Genomic DNA, 17,557 nt, shown 5'->3' with positions numbered 1-17,557 from the left:
TGTTCCACCAACCCAAAAATTCAAACTGTCGAGTTATGTTGTCCATTGACTCTTGTAATTGCTCCATGTTTAGCGCAGGGTGCAACCCAAAACTGCAACCAGTACGTGTGGGCATACAACTACCCACTCAACTCAAAGGTCCTTTAATGCAACTATATGCATCTAAATGGGACTAAATGCTCCCATAGGACTATATGAGGGAAACTACGCAACGCTCCTAAAATTCCAACAACATAATTGTCGAAACAGTTTATTAACAGAAAATTCAGCAATGAAAATTGGAGAATTTCTGACAATAGAAAATTCAACAGTCTATGTTGTGAATGATGGGTCCTAAACAATCCTATATGATGAAATTTAATGCAAAATAAACGCGAGTAAACTAAACCCTAAACATGCAATGCAATCCTCTATGAAAAACCTAAGCTTTGATACCAAATTTGATGCAGGACATAAAAATTAGATATGATGTGCAAGATTTCAAGCTTTAGATCATAATAATTTAGAAACAATCACAATAATTCCACATCCCACATAAAGTCAAGCATTCAACAAGGGGAATCTATGAGGATTCAAGCCTACACATGTTAGGGCTAAATCAATTAAAAATTATAGACCAAACAATGCTCAAAGGATAGTAGATTTATCCACACATGCAAAGGATTATTTCTCAATCCAAAGGATTCTCACGTTTCAATTCGAGAAAACCTAGGGTTTCAAAAGTGGAATAGAACTTGGGGATTTGAGATGATCTAGGGTTAGGGTTATGGAAACAAGGCGAAAGATGAGTGAAATAGAGACAAGAGGGAACCTGTGATCAGCCTGCACGTGTGAACAGCAAACCGGCCCGACGCACGTGTGGATGGCGGCCTACACGTGTGTGGGGCCCATGAATCTGGAATCGGCCAGCTAGGGTCTGGTCGGCCAGGAATGGGCCACCTTCCCTCCAAATTTCAGGCCAAACGGATGATCAGTTTGAACACGGTGCTCCGCCGAAGTTTCAGCCCTCCTGCATGGCCAGATTCTGGAAATCTGCTATAGGGGAAAGATTAGCTGCAAACGTGGGTGGATTTGATGAGGGAATAGCTGTAGGAGATGAGGAATATGAAGGGTAGGAGATGAGAGCGATTTGAGATGGGTGTGGATTCGCACCACGGTAGTTAGCCCATCGAAGGAGGGAGGGTTTCGCACCCAACACTCAGAGAATTAGAGAAACAGGAAAACGCATAATTTTATTAATCATCTTCAATGAAAAAAATCCTACAAGGGGTTGCCTATTTATAAGAAAAACCTATACCTCAAAAGCCACGCCATGTGTGCATACTATTACTTAAAGACGAAGTAATAAAAAATATCAACTAATTAATGCAATCTAGACCGTTCATGATGTTCCTAATAACGATAATAAGCAAAACTCAAAGTCCTAGGTCACCTAGGGTAGTGGACCACGATCATGAGATCCAATGATGGGATCCACATGGTGATCAGGTCCACCCCAAGGAACCAAAATACAGTCTTCTAACTAGAAGGCCCTCCATGGATGTCGTCATCGATCCAGATCGAAGGTGAGGCCCTCCTCCTTGCGTACATGCTTAAGGGGGGCGTGAGTGTGCGCGAGATGTCCCCATCAGGGATGCATGGGCACACTCAAGGTGGGCGACTCGTATGAGGCAGGCGGCTTGTGTGAAGCGGAACCCATGTGAAGTGGGGCCCACAAAGGGGGTTCAGCCGATGTCATAACCCATAAGATGTGGGGCCTGGGCTATAAGATAAAGGGATTGATTCGTCTTGCTCTATCAGTTCGAGCTTTTAGAGCAAGTGGTTAATTGTCCTGCATTAAAGTGGTATCAAAGCGGGAGGTCTTGTGTTCGAGACTCCTCATCGAGGGTAATTAATGTAGGGGCATTTCACACCGAGCTCGAGTGGGGTGGCCTGTGGAATGCAGGGGCACACTCGGGGTGGGCGGCCCATGTGAGGCGGTTCACCATGCTCTATCAGTTCAAGCTTTTAGAGGAAGTGGTTAATTGTCCTGCATCATTGGTTAGTCAACTACTCTATCTTTCTCTCACCCAACCTGATGTAGCATATGTCGTAGGTGTTGTGAATCATTTTATACAGGCTCCACAAGTACCTCACTTGGAGGCAATTGAAAGAATATTAAGATATCAAAAGCCATCTCCTAAAAAGGGCATTTTGTTTGCAGATCATAGACATCTATGCATATAGACTATACTAACGCAAATTGAGCTAGTGGTGTAGATGACAAAAGGTTGACTACAAGTTTGTGGAGGAAATTAGGTCACTTAGAGAAGCAAGAAACAAGTTTTGGTGGCTAAGTCTAGCACCGAAGTGGAGTATAAGCCTATGGCACATGTTGTAGCAAAGTTACTGTGGCACATGTCGTAGCATAGTTATTGTGGCTGAAATTTTTGTTACCCGATTTGGTAATCAAGGCATATACTCGTATGAAGTTGTTTTATGATAACAAGGTAACTATTAGCATAGCACAAAATCCAGTTTAACATGATCATACTAAGCACATCGAAGTTGACATGACTTTATTTGTGAGCAAGTTATCTCTCGAGACCTTTGTTTACCATTTGTAACAACTAAGAATCAGTTGGCTGACATTTTCATTAGGAGAGTTAGTAAGACGAAATTAAAGTACATGCTTAACAAGCTAGGCATGATATTATATATATATAGGGAAATGGTACTATGAGGTCGACCTCATGGGAGCTTCCCATGAGATTGAGCTGTGCGAGCCCCACTATGATATGTGCAAGGTGTCCCGTATCGGTATCGGTTGGCGTAACGGTGCCCTCCGAAACCGATACGGATACGGGGGCGTAACGGCCCGTAACGGCGCAAAAAAAAAATTTCCCAAAAAAATATGAAAAAATATGGATTAAATCCGGAATATTCTAAGCATTCCAAATATGCATTCATTTATAAATTGGAACATGTTTATGGTGGTGTAACGGTCCACTCTTTGGTGAGAAGTTGTATCGGACTGTCTGATGAATTTATGAACCAGATAACCTGAATTTGACTACAAAATTCATATATTTAATTTTCTAACTATCTACTATCAATGATAGATATATTAGAATGAATGTAATATGAAAATATCTTACATTTAGGTGTTTGCAATTATTTTTGAGGGCCAAAATTCATGCGTAAATAGAAAAAATTATTTTTAAAAAAATATAAAATGACACCCTAAATATGTAAAATGCACATTAACATGTTCCACTATGATTAACACATCATATGGCATCATTAAAACAGCAAAAGAATCATTAAAAAATGATTTTTCAAATTTTCAAAAAAAGGGTTGAAATAAATGCGTAAATAAAAAAAAATATTAAAAAAATATAAAATGGCACCCCAAATATGTAAAATGCACATTAACATGTTCTACTATGATTAACACATCATATGACATCATTAAAACAACAAAAGAATCATTAAAAAATGATTTTTCGAATTTTCAAAAAAAGGGCCAAAATAAAAACGTAAATAGAAAAAAATATTAAAAAATTTATAAAATGGCACCCCAAATCTGTGAAATGCACATTAACATATTCTACTATGATTAACACATCATATGGCATCATTAAAACAGCAAAAGAATCATTAAAAAATGATTTTTCGAATTTTCAAAAAAAGGGCCAAAATAAATGCGTAAATAGAAAAAAATATAAAATGGCACCCCAAATCTGTAAAATGCACATTAACATATTCTGATTTTTCGAATTTTAAAAAAATGGGCCAAAATTCATACGTAAATAGAAAAAAATATTAAAAAATTATTAAATGGCACCCCAAATCTGTAAAATGCACATTAACATGTTCTACTATGATTAACACATCATATGGCATGATTAAAACAGCAAAACATATTAAAAAAAAAAGTATAAATACCTATTTTTGACAAATTTCTGAAAAATGGCCCACCGAGTTTTGATTCAAGAAAATCCGTAATATAATGTGTTTCAAATACCTGGCCAAGGTTGGTCGAAATTAGTAGTAGAAGGAGTGAGAAACAGTTTGGAAGCAAGAGGTTTTTAAAAAAAAAACAAAAACATAGCTTAAAATGAAAAAAAAAAAAAAGTTACCGTTATTCGGCCGATACGGGCCCGTAACGGCTTTTACGCCCCGTAACGGGCTCGTATCAGCCGATACGGGTACAAAATCGGGTAACGGCCGATACGACCCCGAAACACGTAACGGTTCCCACCGTTACCGTTACATATTGGCCGTTACGGCCGATACGTAACCGTTTTGGCACACCATGGATATGTGATGGACATCCACACCGTGCATTTGGCGAGTCCCCTCTAGCTTATGGGATATCCCAAGATTCAGTCATATCCAGAACTCAAGTGGACCACACCATCTAAAACGATGTGAAATCATACCTAAAACGTCTAAAAGCACTTGTTGGGGTCTACCTGAGTTTTGGATATGGCTGCAACTAGGAGTGACCCCTCATCCAAGTGGGACACAATCGATGGTCTAGATTTCTAAACCACATCTCAATTGGCCCTACAAACAATCATGAAGATTTTAATGGGTGGATATCCACTCTCAACTATTGTCTATGGTGTGGCCCACCTAAGTCATGGATTGGCCTAATTTTTAGGTTCATGGCCCACCATGGAAGGGTGCATCTAATTGATGGGGTGGATGTCTATCACACATCACAGTGGGTCCCATAGAGCTCGATCGATCTCATAGTAATATATATATATAGACACGCACATGCGCGCGCGCGCACACACATGCACGTGCGTAGCTTGAGGGGAAGTATTAAGATATGTGGTTAAAAGGTTCTTTTTGTAGTACGAATAATAATAAGGAATTATTTGTATTTTTCTAGAAGTGTTTATATATAATAGAAAGGGAGCCCAAAACATCTCTAGGTTTTTCCCCCAAAACTTCTCTTTTCTTCTCTTATTTCTTCTTCTCCTTCTATTTCTCTTGCTAGGGCTTAATCTCTATTTCCTCTAGATAGGCTCCACTATGGACAGACCATGCCCTCCTCAATAGTACAACCCTAACCTTTAATTTAGGGCCCGCACGTAGACCATGAAGAAGAGAAATGGAACAAATGTACATACTGATTTGAGAGAAGGCCCAAGAATGGTGACATGCTTCCATGAACTCTTGGATAACATGAGAGGAGATAGAAGCCACCAAGATAAGGGGCAACATCCCTTCAGGCTTGAGATAGATAATGAAGGGGCAATTCCATCCCTTTGGGCTTAAGATAGATATCTAAATAGTGAGGGCACGAAGCAACAAACAAAGGAAAAAAGAAAAAGCCCACTTAATAACACTTGGAATTCAAACCCAAATCCTTGAGGTATTAAAATTCTCAATTGCAAAGAAGTTTCAAGAGATATGCTGGCCACCATCTATGATACAACAATGCTTCAAATGCCTTAGGTACTGATCTTAGATATGGCTTGGCTAGACCAAAATATTGCATATTAATGGCAATTATATATATAGACGTGCACACGCTCCCACCTGCAAATACACACACCTAACCACCCACGTACACGCATGCACACACAAAAACATATATAAGGTCTCAAGTCCAACCAGCTGGACTATTAGTTATGGTCTACCCAGTAAATAACCTCCTACTTTTCAAGCAGATCACCTTGTGAAAAAATCAGCCCAATCTACTCATCGAGTGGACCACACTTGTATTCTGCTATTTATCAATGGCTAGACATTGTTGTGTTATCCGTTGGGTTGACCGTGCCATGTGGTCCAACTAGTTGAACTTGAGATCACACATGCAAGCACGCGCGGGCGCGCACACACACACACACAGAGATTCTCCTAGGAATTGGTTCTCATGAGAACCCTTTGAAAACTCATCTCACTTGATGTGTGCACAAAATCCTAACCATCCACTAAATAAGTCACCCCCTGAAACCCCTAGGGCCCAAAAGTTAGCCTAATCCAAAAATCAGTTGGGCCATAGCACACACGCGCGCGCGCGCAATATGTAGTTCTATAAATAATATGTAATATCCAGGTACAAGCCACATGTAATGTAATTTTTTAAAAATATTTCACATTAACAATAAGACTTTTTTAAGTCAACATTTTTTATTATTTCAAGTTATTGTAATATAAGATCGATACCTTTTGTATTTACTGTTAGAACAACTGCATGTTAAAATATTACATGTATAGCCATGTTCCATAATATAACAGTTGGGGATCAAGCATGTCCAATACTAGATCCACACCAATCTTCAAAAACGTAAAATAAAATAAAACAAGAATACTAAATCCACACCCACACCCAACATCCGTACAGATACCCAAAGTAACATAGCCATCACACTACTAAACTGTAACAGCAGTGGGACAAATATCACCAAGATTTTTAAATTTTCACAACAATGTCACAAAAGGTAAACTAAACGATATATCACAATACTATCACAAGATTTTCAAAATATCAGCATTTTTTTAAAATATCGTGGTTTTTTCATGATATTAAACATCTTAAGGAATTCGTTATATAAATATATTTTTATTTTAAATTTTAAATTTATATATTAATTTACAATAAATACTTTAAAATATTTTTATTTTCTGCAAGATTTTCCAGATAATACCTAAAAACCTCAAATTTTAAAAATCTCTTGAGAAATTTCCGAGCTGAGAAAATGCCGAGAATGAGGTTTGTCATCATGGTCCATAGGACCACATCAGCAACTTTTGCTTAGTTTGTCTATAGAGGGAAATGAAGGAATGCTTAATGCATCTGATGAGAACAACATAACTAGAAAAAAAAAAAAAAAAAAAACCTTGAAAATTAAATGAGAAAGAAGCTGTGATTCCAAGTTCATCTCCCAAGTGCAATAAATAGCATAAGGCATTTTCTGCATGGCCCGGTGGATAGAGATCTATTCATGAAAATTACTTCATACCAAACTTAAAGAGTACTTAAATCACATCACATGTCAGCATCAGAAGAAAAAAAAAACTTGGTGCAAATGTTGTAAAATTTCCAGAAAGCATCTGAGCTAGACTACACTTCTCATTTTCTACTATTTCTTAAATAATGGTGACTCATCCACCATACATTTACGTCAATTAGAACACCCAAATCGTCAGTCCCATTGTGAATGGATTTTAGCCCAAAAATCACACTGACCAGATGATCTTAACTAGATATCTGCAGTTGAATATGCCTGCTGATATTTTTCTTTTCAACCATCTAATTTGATTGCCACCGAGTGTATGCTTAGGATCATCCTATCAATAGGATTTCCAGGACACCCCAACAACAATGGATCACACAATTTGAATAGAGAGGATTGACAAGTGTAGAATATGAGTCTCCAGTGTTTCAGAAATGTAGTGGAGTCTTTTCTTTTTTCTTTTTTCTTTTTTAATTAAATGATAATGTAGTCAAGCCTAATAACATTAGAACAATGGAATGTTGATACATACTTCTTTCCCGGTAAGATAGGGGGCGCTAGGGGGTTGAGGGTATATCCCTTGGCTGTTGAATAGACAAGGATCGACACCCTAGCAATCCAAACAAACAGGTATATGAGGTAAGCAGGCATGCAAACAAAACGATTTATTAAAATGACACACTCCAGTGGAACCGGCCATATGTGGGAACCACATGATGTATTCACACCATCCAACCCATGCATCAAATGCACCAACTTCAAAAAACCCCAAGGCCCAATGTTAAGCCCAACCCAAAACTGAAGTGGGCCATAACATAAGGAACAAGCTATGAGGGAATAGCCAACCTTAAATTTCATAGGGCCACACCTCAGTAATAAAACAGCCTGATTTCTGGCCTGACCCTTCATCTGGCCTCGAGGAAGGGTCTGAATGGCCTGGACTCTATATATACAACATGGTATTTCCCCCCTCCAATCAACAGTAGCCATTCCCTCAACATGTTCCATGTGCAATGGCCCACCCAAGTCTTGGATCAGGCTGATTTTGGGGGGGGGGGGGCAGGGCTTTTTTGAGGTGAAGCATCTAATGGACGGGTTGGATTCTGTGAACACGTCACTGGATCCGACATCTGGCTGGCACCACTGGAGCAAGCCATTTTATTAAATGGGACTATTAATAAATAAGCGCTCGGAGAAAAACTATATAAATGAGGCACTAGCCTTATCCTTGAATTTCATTGGACCTGAACTTGTATGGCTTTCCATATCCGAGAACCGCTGGTCTCCAATATCTTGAACATAGTTTTTTATTTCCGTGGTCGACAAGGGTGATAACTGGTGTTGCTTGACATAAATTACGTCCTTGCCACCAATCGTCACAGAGGCAATGATATGTGTTCCGAAATTCTCAATAAAGCTGGCAAACGAGAGCAGTATGATCAAATTCAAGGGGGTACAAGAACTTTTCCCAAAAAAAAAAAAAAAAAGGCATACAGGAACTCTAGCTATCAAGCATTCTTCTTGCTAAGCCTGCATGTACGGATACGTCGAGCCACACGTGCTAGCATTCTACATATTATCAACATCTAACCCATGGATCAGTAAGGCCAAACGTGAAAGATTACCTGGCTGTGAATCAGGCCTGTCAACTCATTAGGTAGACTGTGAAACATAACGATCAGTTAGGTAAAGTTGTCAACAGTCTAATAGGGCTATAATTTGGGTTCAGGTCCAAGTCCAGTTTGGGTTTGGTCGGGCTGTCAAGGTCCTCGGGTTGGGTTCAGGTTGGAAAATGCCAACCCGATCTGAAATCAGGTTAGGTTCATGTACAGAAGATTTGGGTAGGGTTAGGTCGGGTTGGGAAAAATCACATGTATTGGGATCAAGTTGGGTCGGGTTGGGTCAAGTATGGAGGTATTTGGGTTGGGTTCAGGTTGGGCACCTTGCTTGGAATTTGGGTTGGGTCAGGTTGTGGGTTGGGTTCTCTTGAGGTTGGATCGGGCTCGAGTTGACTCCCAACCCAACCCACCCGAGGTGCACCACTACAGTGTGCAGTGGTGGGGTGCAACTGATGCACAAGTCAGATGTTCGACATGCTTATCAAGATGACAGGCATGGCAGCATGTAGATGCTCATGTGGAGTGGTGTGCGGTGGGGATTTAGCAAAACCTTCTTTACAATAAAATATGCATTTTTTTACCTTGATAAGGATGACGGTTCCCATGAAATTGGGACGGCTCGTCTTACATCTTCTTTCAATACTAAAGGGCTCTTCATCAGCTGAACCTTGAAGAGGGGTATGAAAAATCCATCCATGGCAAGACTTTTTGTAGCTGCAGCATCAATCTGCTTGGAGCCTGTAAAGCTAAATACAGAATTAAAGTTTCCAAGAGGAACAGATCCAGATAGATGAGCCTTCCTGTTGAAATACTCCACCATCTGCAGCCATTAACCAAGGCAATCACAAGAGTTCATTATATTCCGGATTACCCTTATTCAAAAGCAGCCTTCCCATTCTTCTCTGAACAACAGTTTAGGGATAATGCGGGTTGCATTCTCCCCATTGACACAAACACCAAGTGCATTGAGTTGCTTGGAAAGACTCGCCAATATTTTATTATCACAAGCATAGCAGGAGATTTTCAAAAATCTCAGCAGTTTTTTATTTTTCACAATTTTATAGCAAATTATCGTGTTTTTTACAAAATAAAATGTTTAGAAGTTTAAATAAATTCATTTTGACCCTAATTTTTAAGTTTTTAAAATCATTTATTGATTTATAATAAATATTTTTTTAATATTTTATATTCAGTGAGATTTTCCCAATATTATCACGAGAAAAAAAAAAAAAAAAAAGCAACAAAATCTGAAAATCTCCTGAGAATTCCCATAGAAACGCTATATAAACCAGCTAAGGGACTTCCCTTCACCTCCATTCCACCACACTTGCAAGTGACAAAAAATCAGTCAGACGATAACAATCTTGGACCATAAGTTTCTCAACAATGATGGGAAGACAAACCAATCTTTCAAAAATTCTTTGTTTTCCATAAGATAATGAGAATTTTAGTGGTCATAAGAGAAAAGCTAACAGAATAGAATTCCCAGTGCAAAGGGCCAACCGGCCAACACCCTCCCTTGCCACACCATTAGCTTCAAAATTACTTTACACAAAGCATGAAGCGAAGTGGCAACAACTTCAGATATGAGAGCAATGAAGCGTCTCTTTCAAAATGTAAACAAGTATAAAGGAAGTAGGAGCCGAAGCAAGGATTCAAAGCGGGAGCAGAAGTGAGATTTTGAAGCGAGGATTCAAAGTGGGAGCAGCACCTAGTTAGAAGGATCCTGCAACTAAGAGCATTACCCTCTCCCTACATAAGTAAACAAAATGTTTACCCTAGTAGCATGAGATCTAATTTTGTTGAAGATGAGACAAATCACATGGTTATGTTGCCTTTTCTTTCAACCATTTTAAACATTAGAAGAGTCGCCTTCGACTATAACCTTACCAGTCAACTCTCTACCTAAAATATGAACAGCTCCCTTAGTGCCAATACTTCCTCTAGATGAGCTGAACCTTGAAGCATGGGACCCATGAAAGCCAAGATAACATTTCTTCTATCATCCTTTAGAAGCCCCTAAACCCGAAACTCCAGGATTACCATTCAAGGGATCATTCATGTTCATTTTCCAAACTCCTGGAGGTGGCAAGAACCATATAGCAATAGACTTATTACTGCACTGAGTACTCACCATCACAGACAACTAGTCCTTACATAGGAAATGCCCTCACTTTAATTATGTCATGCAACATGGATATTGGTAACAACTCATCCTCAAAACTGCAGTTCTTCCCTTCTTTCCAAATCTCCCAGCATAAGGCGTAAGAAAACGATTCCCAAAAGATGGATGGAGAATGAAGAATCGTGTATGTGGAGATGAGGAGTTGCCAGACTCGCGTGGGGATGTGGATACCTCTCTTTTTGTTCCAGCAGAACTTCAATAACTAATCTCCTATGGGTTAGTAAACCAATTAAATTAATGAAAAGTTCCATCCCAGCATTGAGTCAAAAGATGAAAGATTGTAACTTGTTAATTAGTGAAAAATCCAAGTTAAATAGCGAGATGTTTCCGCTAAGAAGGGAATCATATGATTAGTGTAACCTAGTCTATTAAGAATCGAAACCCTCATTTGTGGTTCCTTTAGTGTGGGTGATCTCACCTTGGAATTTTATTCCCTCTTCAATCGATTTTTTATTGATCAAAAATGAAAAGGGAAAAAAAAATCTGAAGAAGCAATTAAACTGAAAACAAAAAACAAAAATTAGTGACAAAGAAATGCCTATAAAGACAAGAGCTTTGCCAAGCACACATGCATGTGCAATAAAGTTCGCATACACACCACCACACGTGCCACCATGGTATGATAGGTCACATGTGCCAGCACCACATGTTAGGTCTGAGATCCAATCCATCCATCAGAATGGCACCACTATATCGATGGCCTAGCCCAAGAATACGGTTGATCCATCGGTCAGGGGAGCCGCAGTTTGCAAAAAGAAAAAAAAAATGCACAGCTCTTAAAAACTTGGCTGAAATTTTCTAAACTATCCAGCTGTTTCCAATATTGGAGCCCACATGCCGATTGGGCCAGATTTTACTTCTGGGAAAACATGTGAAGGTTGGACCAACCAGCTGGATGGGTTAGATCTCGCACGTTTGTGCCATGCTAGCACATGCATGGTATGTGCATGAGCTTTATCGCACAGACATGTGGACTTTGCAAAGCTCTGAAAACATTACTTCGGTTACAATCTGTTTTTAACAATTAGCATCACATATTACTATTCATACAGGGCAACAACTGTATACCCTATCTTTCCTGTAAATAAGACTAGAGGTTCACCCGAGCATTCTAAATTTCTAAGTAGGTATTTCAATGCATGCATCCCGGGCAAAATACAGGTCAATACTCGATCAAAACTATGGGGTAGAAGCAGAACTCCACTTCCCTGCAGTACTAGTTGAAAAATGCTGACCTATGACAGCATGCTTCCCATGATCTCCACTCGTGAAAACCTTCTTTTAACATGGTATTCTTTTAACAGGGTGTTTTACACACCAGACTTGCCCACAGAATGAAACCAGTATGACTGCCCCAGCTTCATATGGTGCCATCATAATCAATCTGTCTGGTTTCAAGGTGGAATTCGCATGATGGCCTGTTTCACTCTATTTACTTTCAGAGCCCAACTCCATTTGGACCAAAATGGAATGCCTTGCCACAAGTTCTGATGCAGTCAGAATCATTCCAACTCTATCTGGTTTCAGAGTGCAACTCAGCTGGTGACCTGTTTCATTCTTCACCAACACCAACTCACTCGGCCTAGACAACTCTATATCAGATGATATTTAGACCAAAATGGTATGACTTGCCTAGAGACTGAAATGGTATAACGTGCCCCAACTCATTCTGGCACTGTCAGAATCATTGACTCTTATCTTGTTTTACAGTGCAACACACCCAGTGACTGTTTCATTCTCCACCAACACCAAATAGCTCAGCTGTGTCAACTCAGTGCCAGTTAGAACCAAATGTCAATTGTTTCTTACAACATCATCAGTCCGCCTTCATAAAGTTCCTCCAATTTTAATGAGTTACTAAATACTGACATGTTTGGAATCCACATGCTGAAAATCTAGCTTTAAAAAAAAAAAAAAAAATAGTAATCTAACTTCAAATAACCATCAGCACAAAAAGGACTCTTTTTCTAAACTTAATTGGCATTACCAACCTTGTAGCACTGTTTATCAAAAGCTCCTGAAAAGTGCCAATTCCCCTTCATTTATGTAGCTGCTTCAATCCCCCCCAAGACTGGAATAAACATGTAACTGATCAAAGGGATTAATTTTCAATTATCAAAGAAGTGGAAAGAAACCATGTAGAAAGAACACAATGTTCATGCTTGCAACTGATGGATGAACAAGCTCAACACTTGCAGTCAATACTCATCCATATGTATCTAAACTAGTTGTAAGAACTTCTACAACTACCTCCCGGCCTTTGAACTCACATTCCCTCTCCATGGGTCAATGGGTCAGGTTTGGGTCATATAGTACCTGTACCCAGGCTAACCGAGTTCAAGTCTTGTCGGGTCCAGGTCTATTTCTTGAAGACTTGGACCCAGATCTGATCAGGTTCAGGTATCCATCAGGTCTTTGGATCTAGATTTCGAGTAGGGTTTGGGACACATAAGAGCATTTATATGGTTGGGGACGACCCGATGGATGGATTATATTGCACACATGAGTCACTTTGTGATGCAGGACAATTAACCACTTAATCTAAAAGCTCAAACTGATAGAGCATGGTGAATCAATCCCTTTATCTCATAGCCCAGGCACCACATCCCATGGGTTAGGACCTCAGCCAAACCCCCCTCATGTGCCCCACATCACATGGGTACCGCCTCACACGGGCCGCCCACCCCGAATGTGCCCCTGCATCCCACAGGCAACCCCACTCAAGCCCGGTGTGAAAATACCCCTGCATTAATCACCCCCAGTGAGGAGTCTCGAACACGAGACCTCTCGCTCTAATACACTTTGACACAAGACAATTAACCACTTGCTATAAAAGCTGGAATTGATAGAGCATAGCAAATCAATCCCTTTATCTCATAGCCTAGGCCCCACATCCCATGGGTTAGGACCTCGGCCGAACCCCCCTCGTGGGCCCCACATTACATGAGTACCACCTCACACGGGCCACCCACCCCGAGTGTGCCCCTGCATCCCACAAGCAACCCCACTCGAGCTCGATGTGAAAATGTCACTGCATTACTTTGACCTGTGCATTGTGCGTAAACAGGTTCTCTTACATGTGTGTGTGTGGCTTAGGAAACCTCATTTCTCTTGCTAGAATAATCAATATCCATTAAACAGAAATAAATTTACTATTAAAACTAATTGGACCCAACCTCACCCAACTTTAACCAGGTCCATTGCATGGACCTGACCTAAACCCAGCCAAACCCGGATTTTGACTGGGTCCAAAAGATGTGATAAACCCAATCTGATTTCTTAACGGGTCCATAAATGGGACCTGGACCTGTTAAAACTGGGTTGGGTTCATTGGGTACCCGCAGGTCCAGGTACCCATTGACAGCTGGAGAGCAATGGAACTGACCTAAACCCAACCAAACCCAGTTTTTAACCGGGTCCAAAAGGTGTGACCCAAAACTGACCTGATTTCTTAACAGGTCCATAAATGGGTCCTGGACCTGTTAAAAATGGGTCAGGTTCATTGGGTACCTGCAGGTCCAGGTACCCATTGACAGCTCTAGCCCACCAGCTCCATAGCCATTTCTAATAGCTAACATTTTGAGACAGATGACCCACTAACTCTTCACCCCAAGCTTTGCACAACAAAGATCCAAAATACTTATCTCGATTTTAGAGGCTCCACAGGCCAATGCCCATTAGATCAAGTAGCCTATCCAACTGGAGATCTCCTGTGCTGAAACGCATGACTGCATACCACCACCTCCTCACTCAATCAAAAAGGTGTAACCAAGAAAGCACAGCTACAATCGCAACTAGCCTGCTAATGAAGGACGACACTGATTTTTTTTTCACTTAAATGACAATGGGAAGTCATGAGAAATCATACGAGTTTGAAGTAGAGAAAGACTTTGATACTCTAGCAGAGCGTGATGGATGATATGCAAGCAGTTGGTAATTACTTAGAAGTTACAGACATAGAATACAAGTAATTCAAATTAAACTGTCCAAATTATGGTTCCTAGTCTAGTTGTATCATGATCCAAAAATTACAATTATTTGATTATCCGACTATTGAATTGATGGGCATTTACTGGACAGTTACAAATGGAAGATATCCAATGGCCTTATTTGAACAAACGTCCCTGAATCAGAGGTTGTGATTGTTCAATCAATCTGATCTTCATATTTTTTACCTAACGCAAATGATTTCCACAATTTTAGTCAGTTTAATTTGAGTTCATGTAAAGATAGTGATTTCCACAATTAGTCAGCTTTATTTGAGTTCAAGCATCATATGCAGCCGGAGTATCAAATAACTCGACATAAGTGCAATTAATGAACTCCAACACTAAGTATTCAACCTACAGTAAACGGAAGTCCAGATCTACGAATAGTATGGGAACAGAATCTTGATTCCTCGGATTCTGCATATTCCATTCATCGATTAGTTTAAGAGAAGACACAGAGCATCTTTGACAATATGCATAGAGGAACTCCTGCACGTCTTTGTTGCCTGGCATTCCGCCCATGTTAAGTGATGTGCCCCCCCAAGTAACAAAAGAAGGTTGGCTGGATCCCTGACTACGTTCGATTCATACCCAAATTTTCATTGTGGAAAAAACAGTAAATGTTTCAAAACTTCTACTGTAATGGCAATCATATACAATCACCAGCACCACAATATAGATCTCCCATATTCTTTCCCGAATCCCGACAAATGAAATCCATCACCAACACCATCTGTGGCAAATGTCTTTCATCTGTGCGGATCCACAATAAAAGGACCATGCCCCATAAATCCACCCCACCTGAAAACATGACCCATCTGACCAGTGGATTCTTTTTTTAACTTTGAGTGTGGACTAGTGGCTAAATCATCGATTTCCTGACCACCAATCGGACAGTTACAACCCCCGGGAAGGTAACAGCCGATAGATAACAAGATCCATCAGATGAACACTGTCTTGATAATTGAAGGGGTAGGCCCCACATGTACACAAGCCAGAGCATCAATTGATATTACCTCTTAATTCATACCCAAATCACATGAAAAACCATTTTTAAAAAAAAAAAATTGGGTTAGCTTGTTAGTACACACCCATGTCAGTACACACTCTATGTTAGCCACCCCCACTAGGGATCGATACCAAGACCTCAAGTGTTGAAACGAGGTATCTCCACTCAGAACAGAAAAAAAAAAAAAAAAAACCAAAATTTTATGTTAATAGAAAAATCCCACAAATCAAACCCAGCAACATCATCATCATCATCATCAACTTTAAAAAAAAAAAAACATAAAATGAAAGATAACCAATTACAAGAGAGAGAAAGAGTAATACCTCATAGAAACTGCAAACTCCAGCACGCTCACGCCCACTGCTCTCCTGACCACACCTGATATCCCTCGAAACATCCGGCACGATCATCTCATCACACACCAACAGATCCTTTGTGTGCTCTTCATCAACCTCAACGATTCTTGACCCTGCGACTCCCTTGCAGTAGAGCAACCTCGTGTCGAAGTTCACGTCGAAACCCCTCCCCAGTGCTTGGATTGCATTCGAAACAGTGTGGAAAGCTGCTGCATTCTCCCCCATTCTCATCACACACCCCACAAGAGGGGGGGAAATGGAAGAAGAAGAAGTGGAAAAAAAATCAAGCTTTCCAATCCCACTCCAAAACCCAATTCCCCATCTGGGTATTGTCAAAAAACCCCCAAAAAATCAAAATGATTGGATCTTTTCCCAAATCCAATATTTCTCCTTCCACTCTCTTTTGCTTCTTGGGTTCTTGAAAATTACCAAAAAGATTGGAAATTTTGGGTCTTTTGACTCTTGTGTTACTGAAAAACCCCAGAAAAGCTTGAAAAGATGGGATGTTTTCTCCTTTTTGCTTCTTGGATTCTTCAAAAAAAAAAAAAAAGCCAAAAAGAAAAAGATTGGAAAGAGTGGATCTTTTCTCCTTTCTGCCCTCTTCTTTTGAACTAAAATACCCAATAAAGATTGAAAGGATTGGAATTTTTTTTGCTGACTAAAATACCCAAAATATAAATATTTAAAATAAAATAAAATAAAATAAAATAAAATAAATTTTAAAAAAAAAAAAATCTCGAACTCTTTTTTTACTCAAAAAAGCCCAGAAACAAGGAGATTTAACTCCACTAATGATGTTTGAAGACCCACTGAAAAGACCCAATCACACCTTTTTCTCCCTTTTTAATTTTTTTTTTTTTTTGAAGACTGTGGAGAGTTTGATAAGAGAGAAAAACAGAGAGTACTCAGATCTCTCCGTCTCTCCCTCTCTCTCACTCGTAAAAGACTTTTACAGTTTTTATTCCTTTTACTCTCACTTTCACTCTCAGGACTATAAACCATCGACCCGAGGACTTACACACTATGCTCGCCTTTTCATTTTTGTACAAGTGAGGCCCATGGTTCAGTAATCCAGACCATTGATCTGGTTTGACTTCATCTTATATAGACGTTTCCATGGAAATGTCCATGACAGAATAGTCTAAACCTCTTAAATATGCACGCTTATGCAAATGGGAAAGGTCTCAAAATTGAATGGATTAGATCAAATTATCTGATATACTTTTGGGCATGATCATGTATTATGATGGTAATCATTCAACGGTCTAGATCAGTGATTCAGTGGCCCACTTGCATAAACTGAAGACGCGAGTGTACTGTACACCTAATCCAGCGCATGTACCGAGAGGCAAAGGCATTGACTCTTTTGGGTGGTCTTTTCCACAAGGAGTTGATGGGATTTGTTTTCAATGTATGGCCTTCGCAAGGCATCTTCCTCGG

General features: G+C 39.8%; 1 protein-coding gene across 2 annotated transcripts in view; it reads right to left on the bottom strand.

Moving 5' to 3' along the window:
* The window catches only part of LOC131253583 (MACPF domain-containing protein CAD1-like), a 36,131-nt gene extending 19,307 nt beyond the window's left edge, over positions 1–16,824 (bottom strand). The window contains exons 1-4 of one of the 2 annotated variants that reach the window (XM_058254636.1): positions 16,085–16,824; positions 9,160–9,398; positions 8,181–8,376; positions 7,492–7,569 (exon numbers count right to left, since the gene is read on the bottom strand). In XM_058254636.1, coding sequence (XP_058110619.1) covers positions 7,492–7,569; positions 8,181–8,376; positions 9,160–9,398; positions 16,085–16,348 — 777 coding nt within the window. In that variant the 5' untranslated portion in view covers positions 16,349–16,824. Of the gene's footprint in view, positions 1–7,491; positions 7,570–8,180; positions 8,377–9,159; positions 9,399–12,754; positions 12,826–16,084 lie in introns of those variants that run through there. The other variant, XM_058254637.1, reaches the window with a different exon arrangement.
* Between the last annotated feature and the right edge of the window lie 733 nt (positions 16,825–17,557).

This window comes from Magnolia sinica, chromosome 8 (assembly GCF_029962835.1).
Source record: "Magnolia sinica isolate HGM2019 chromosome 8, MsV1, whole genome shotgun sequence".
In the NCBI taxonomy this organism is placed as follows: Eukaryota; Viridiplantae; Streptophyta; class Magnoliopsida; order Magnoliales; family Magnoliaceae; genus Magnolia; species Magnolia sinica.
This window is presented reverse-complemented; position numbering and strand designations above follow the sequence as displayed.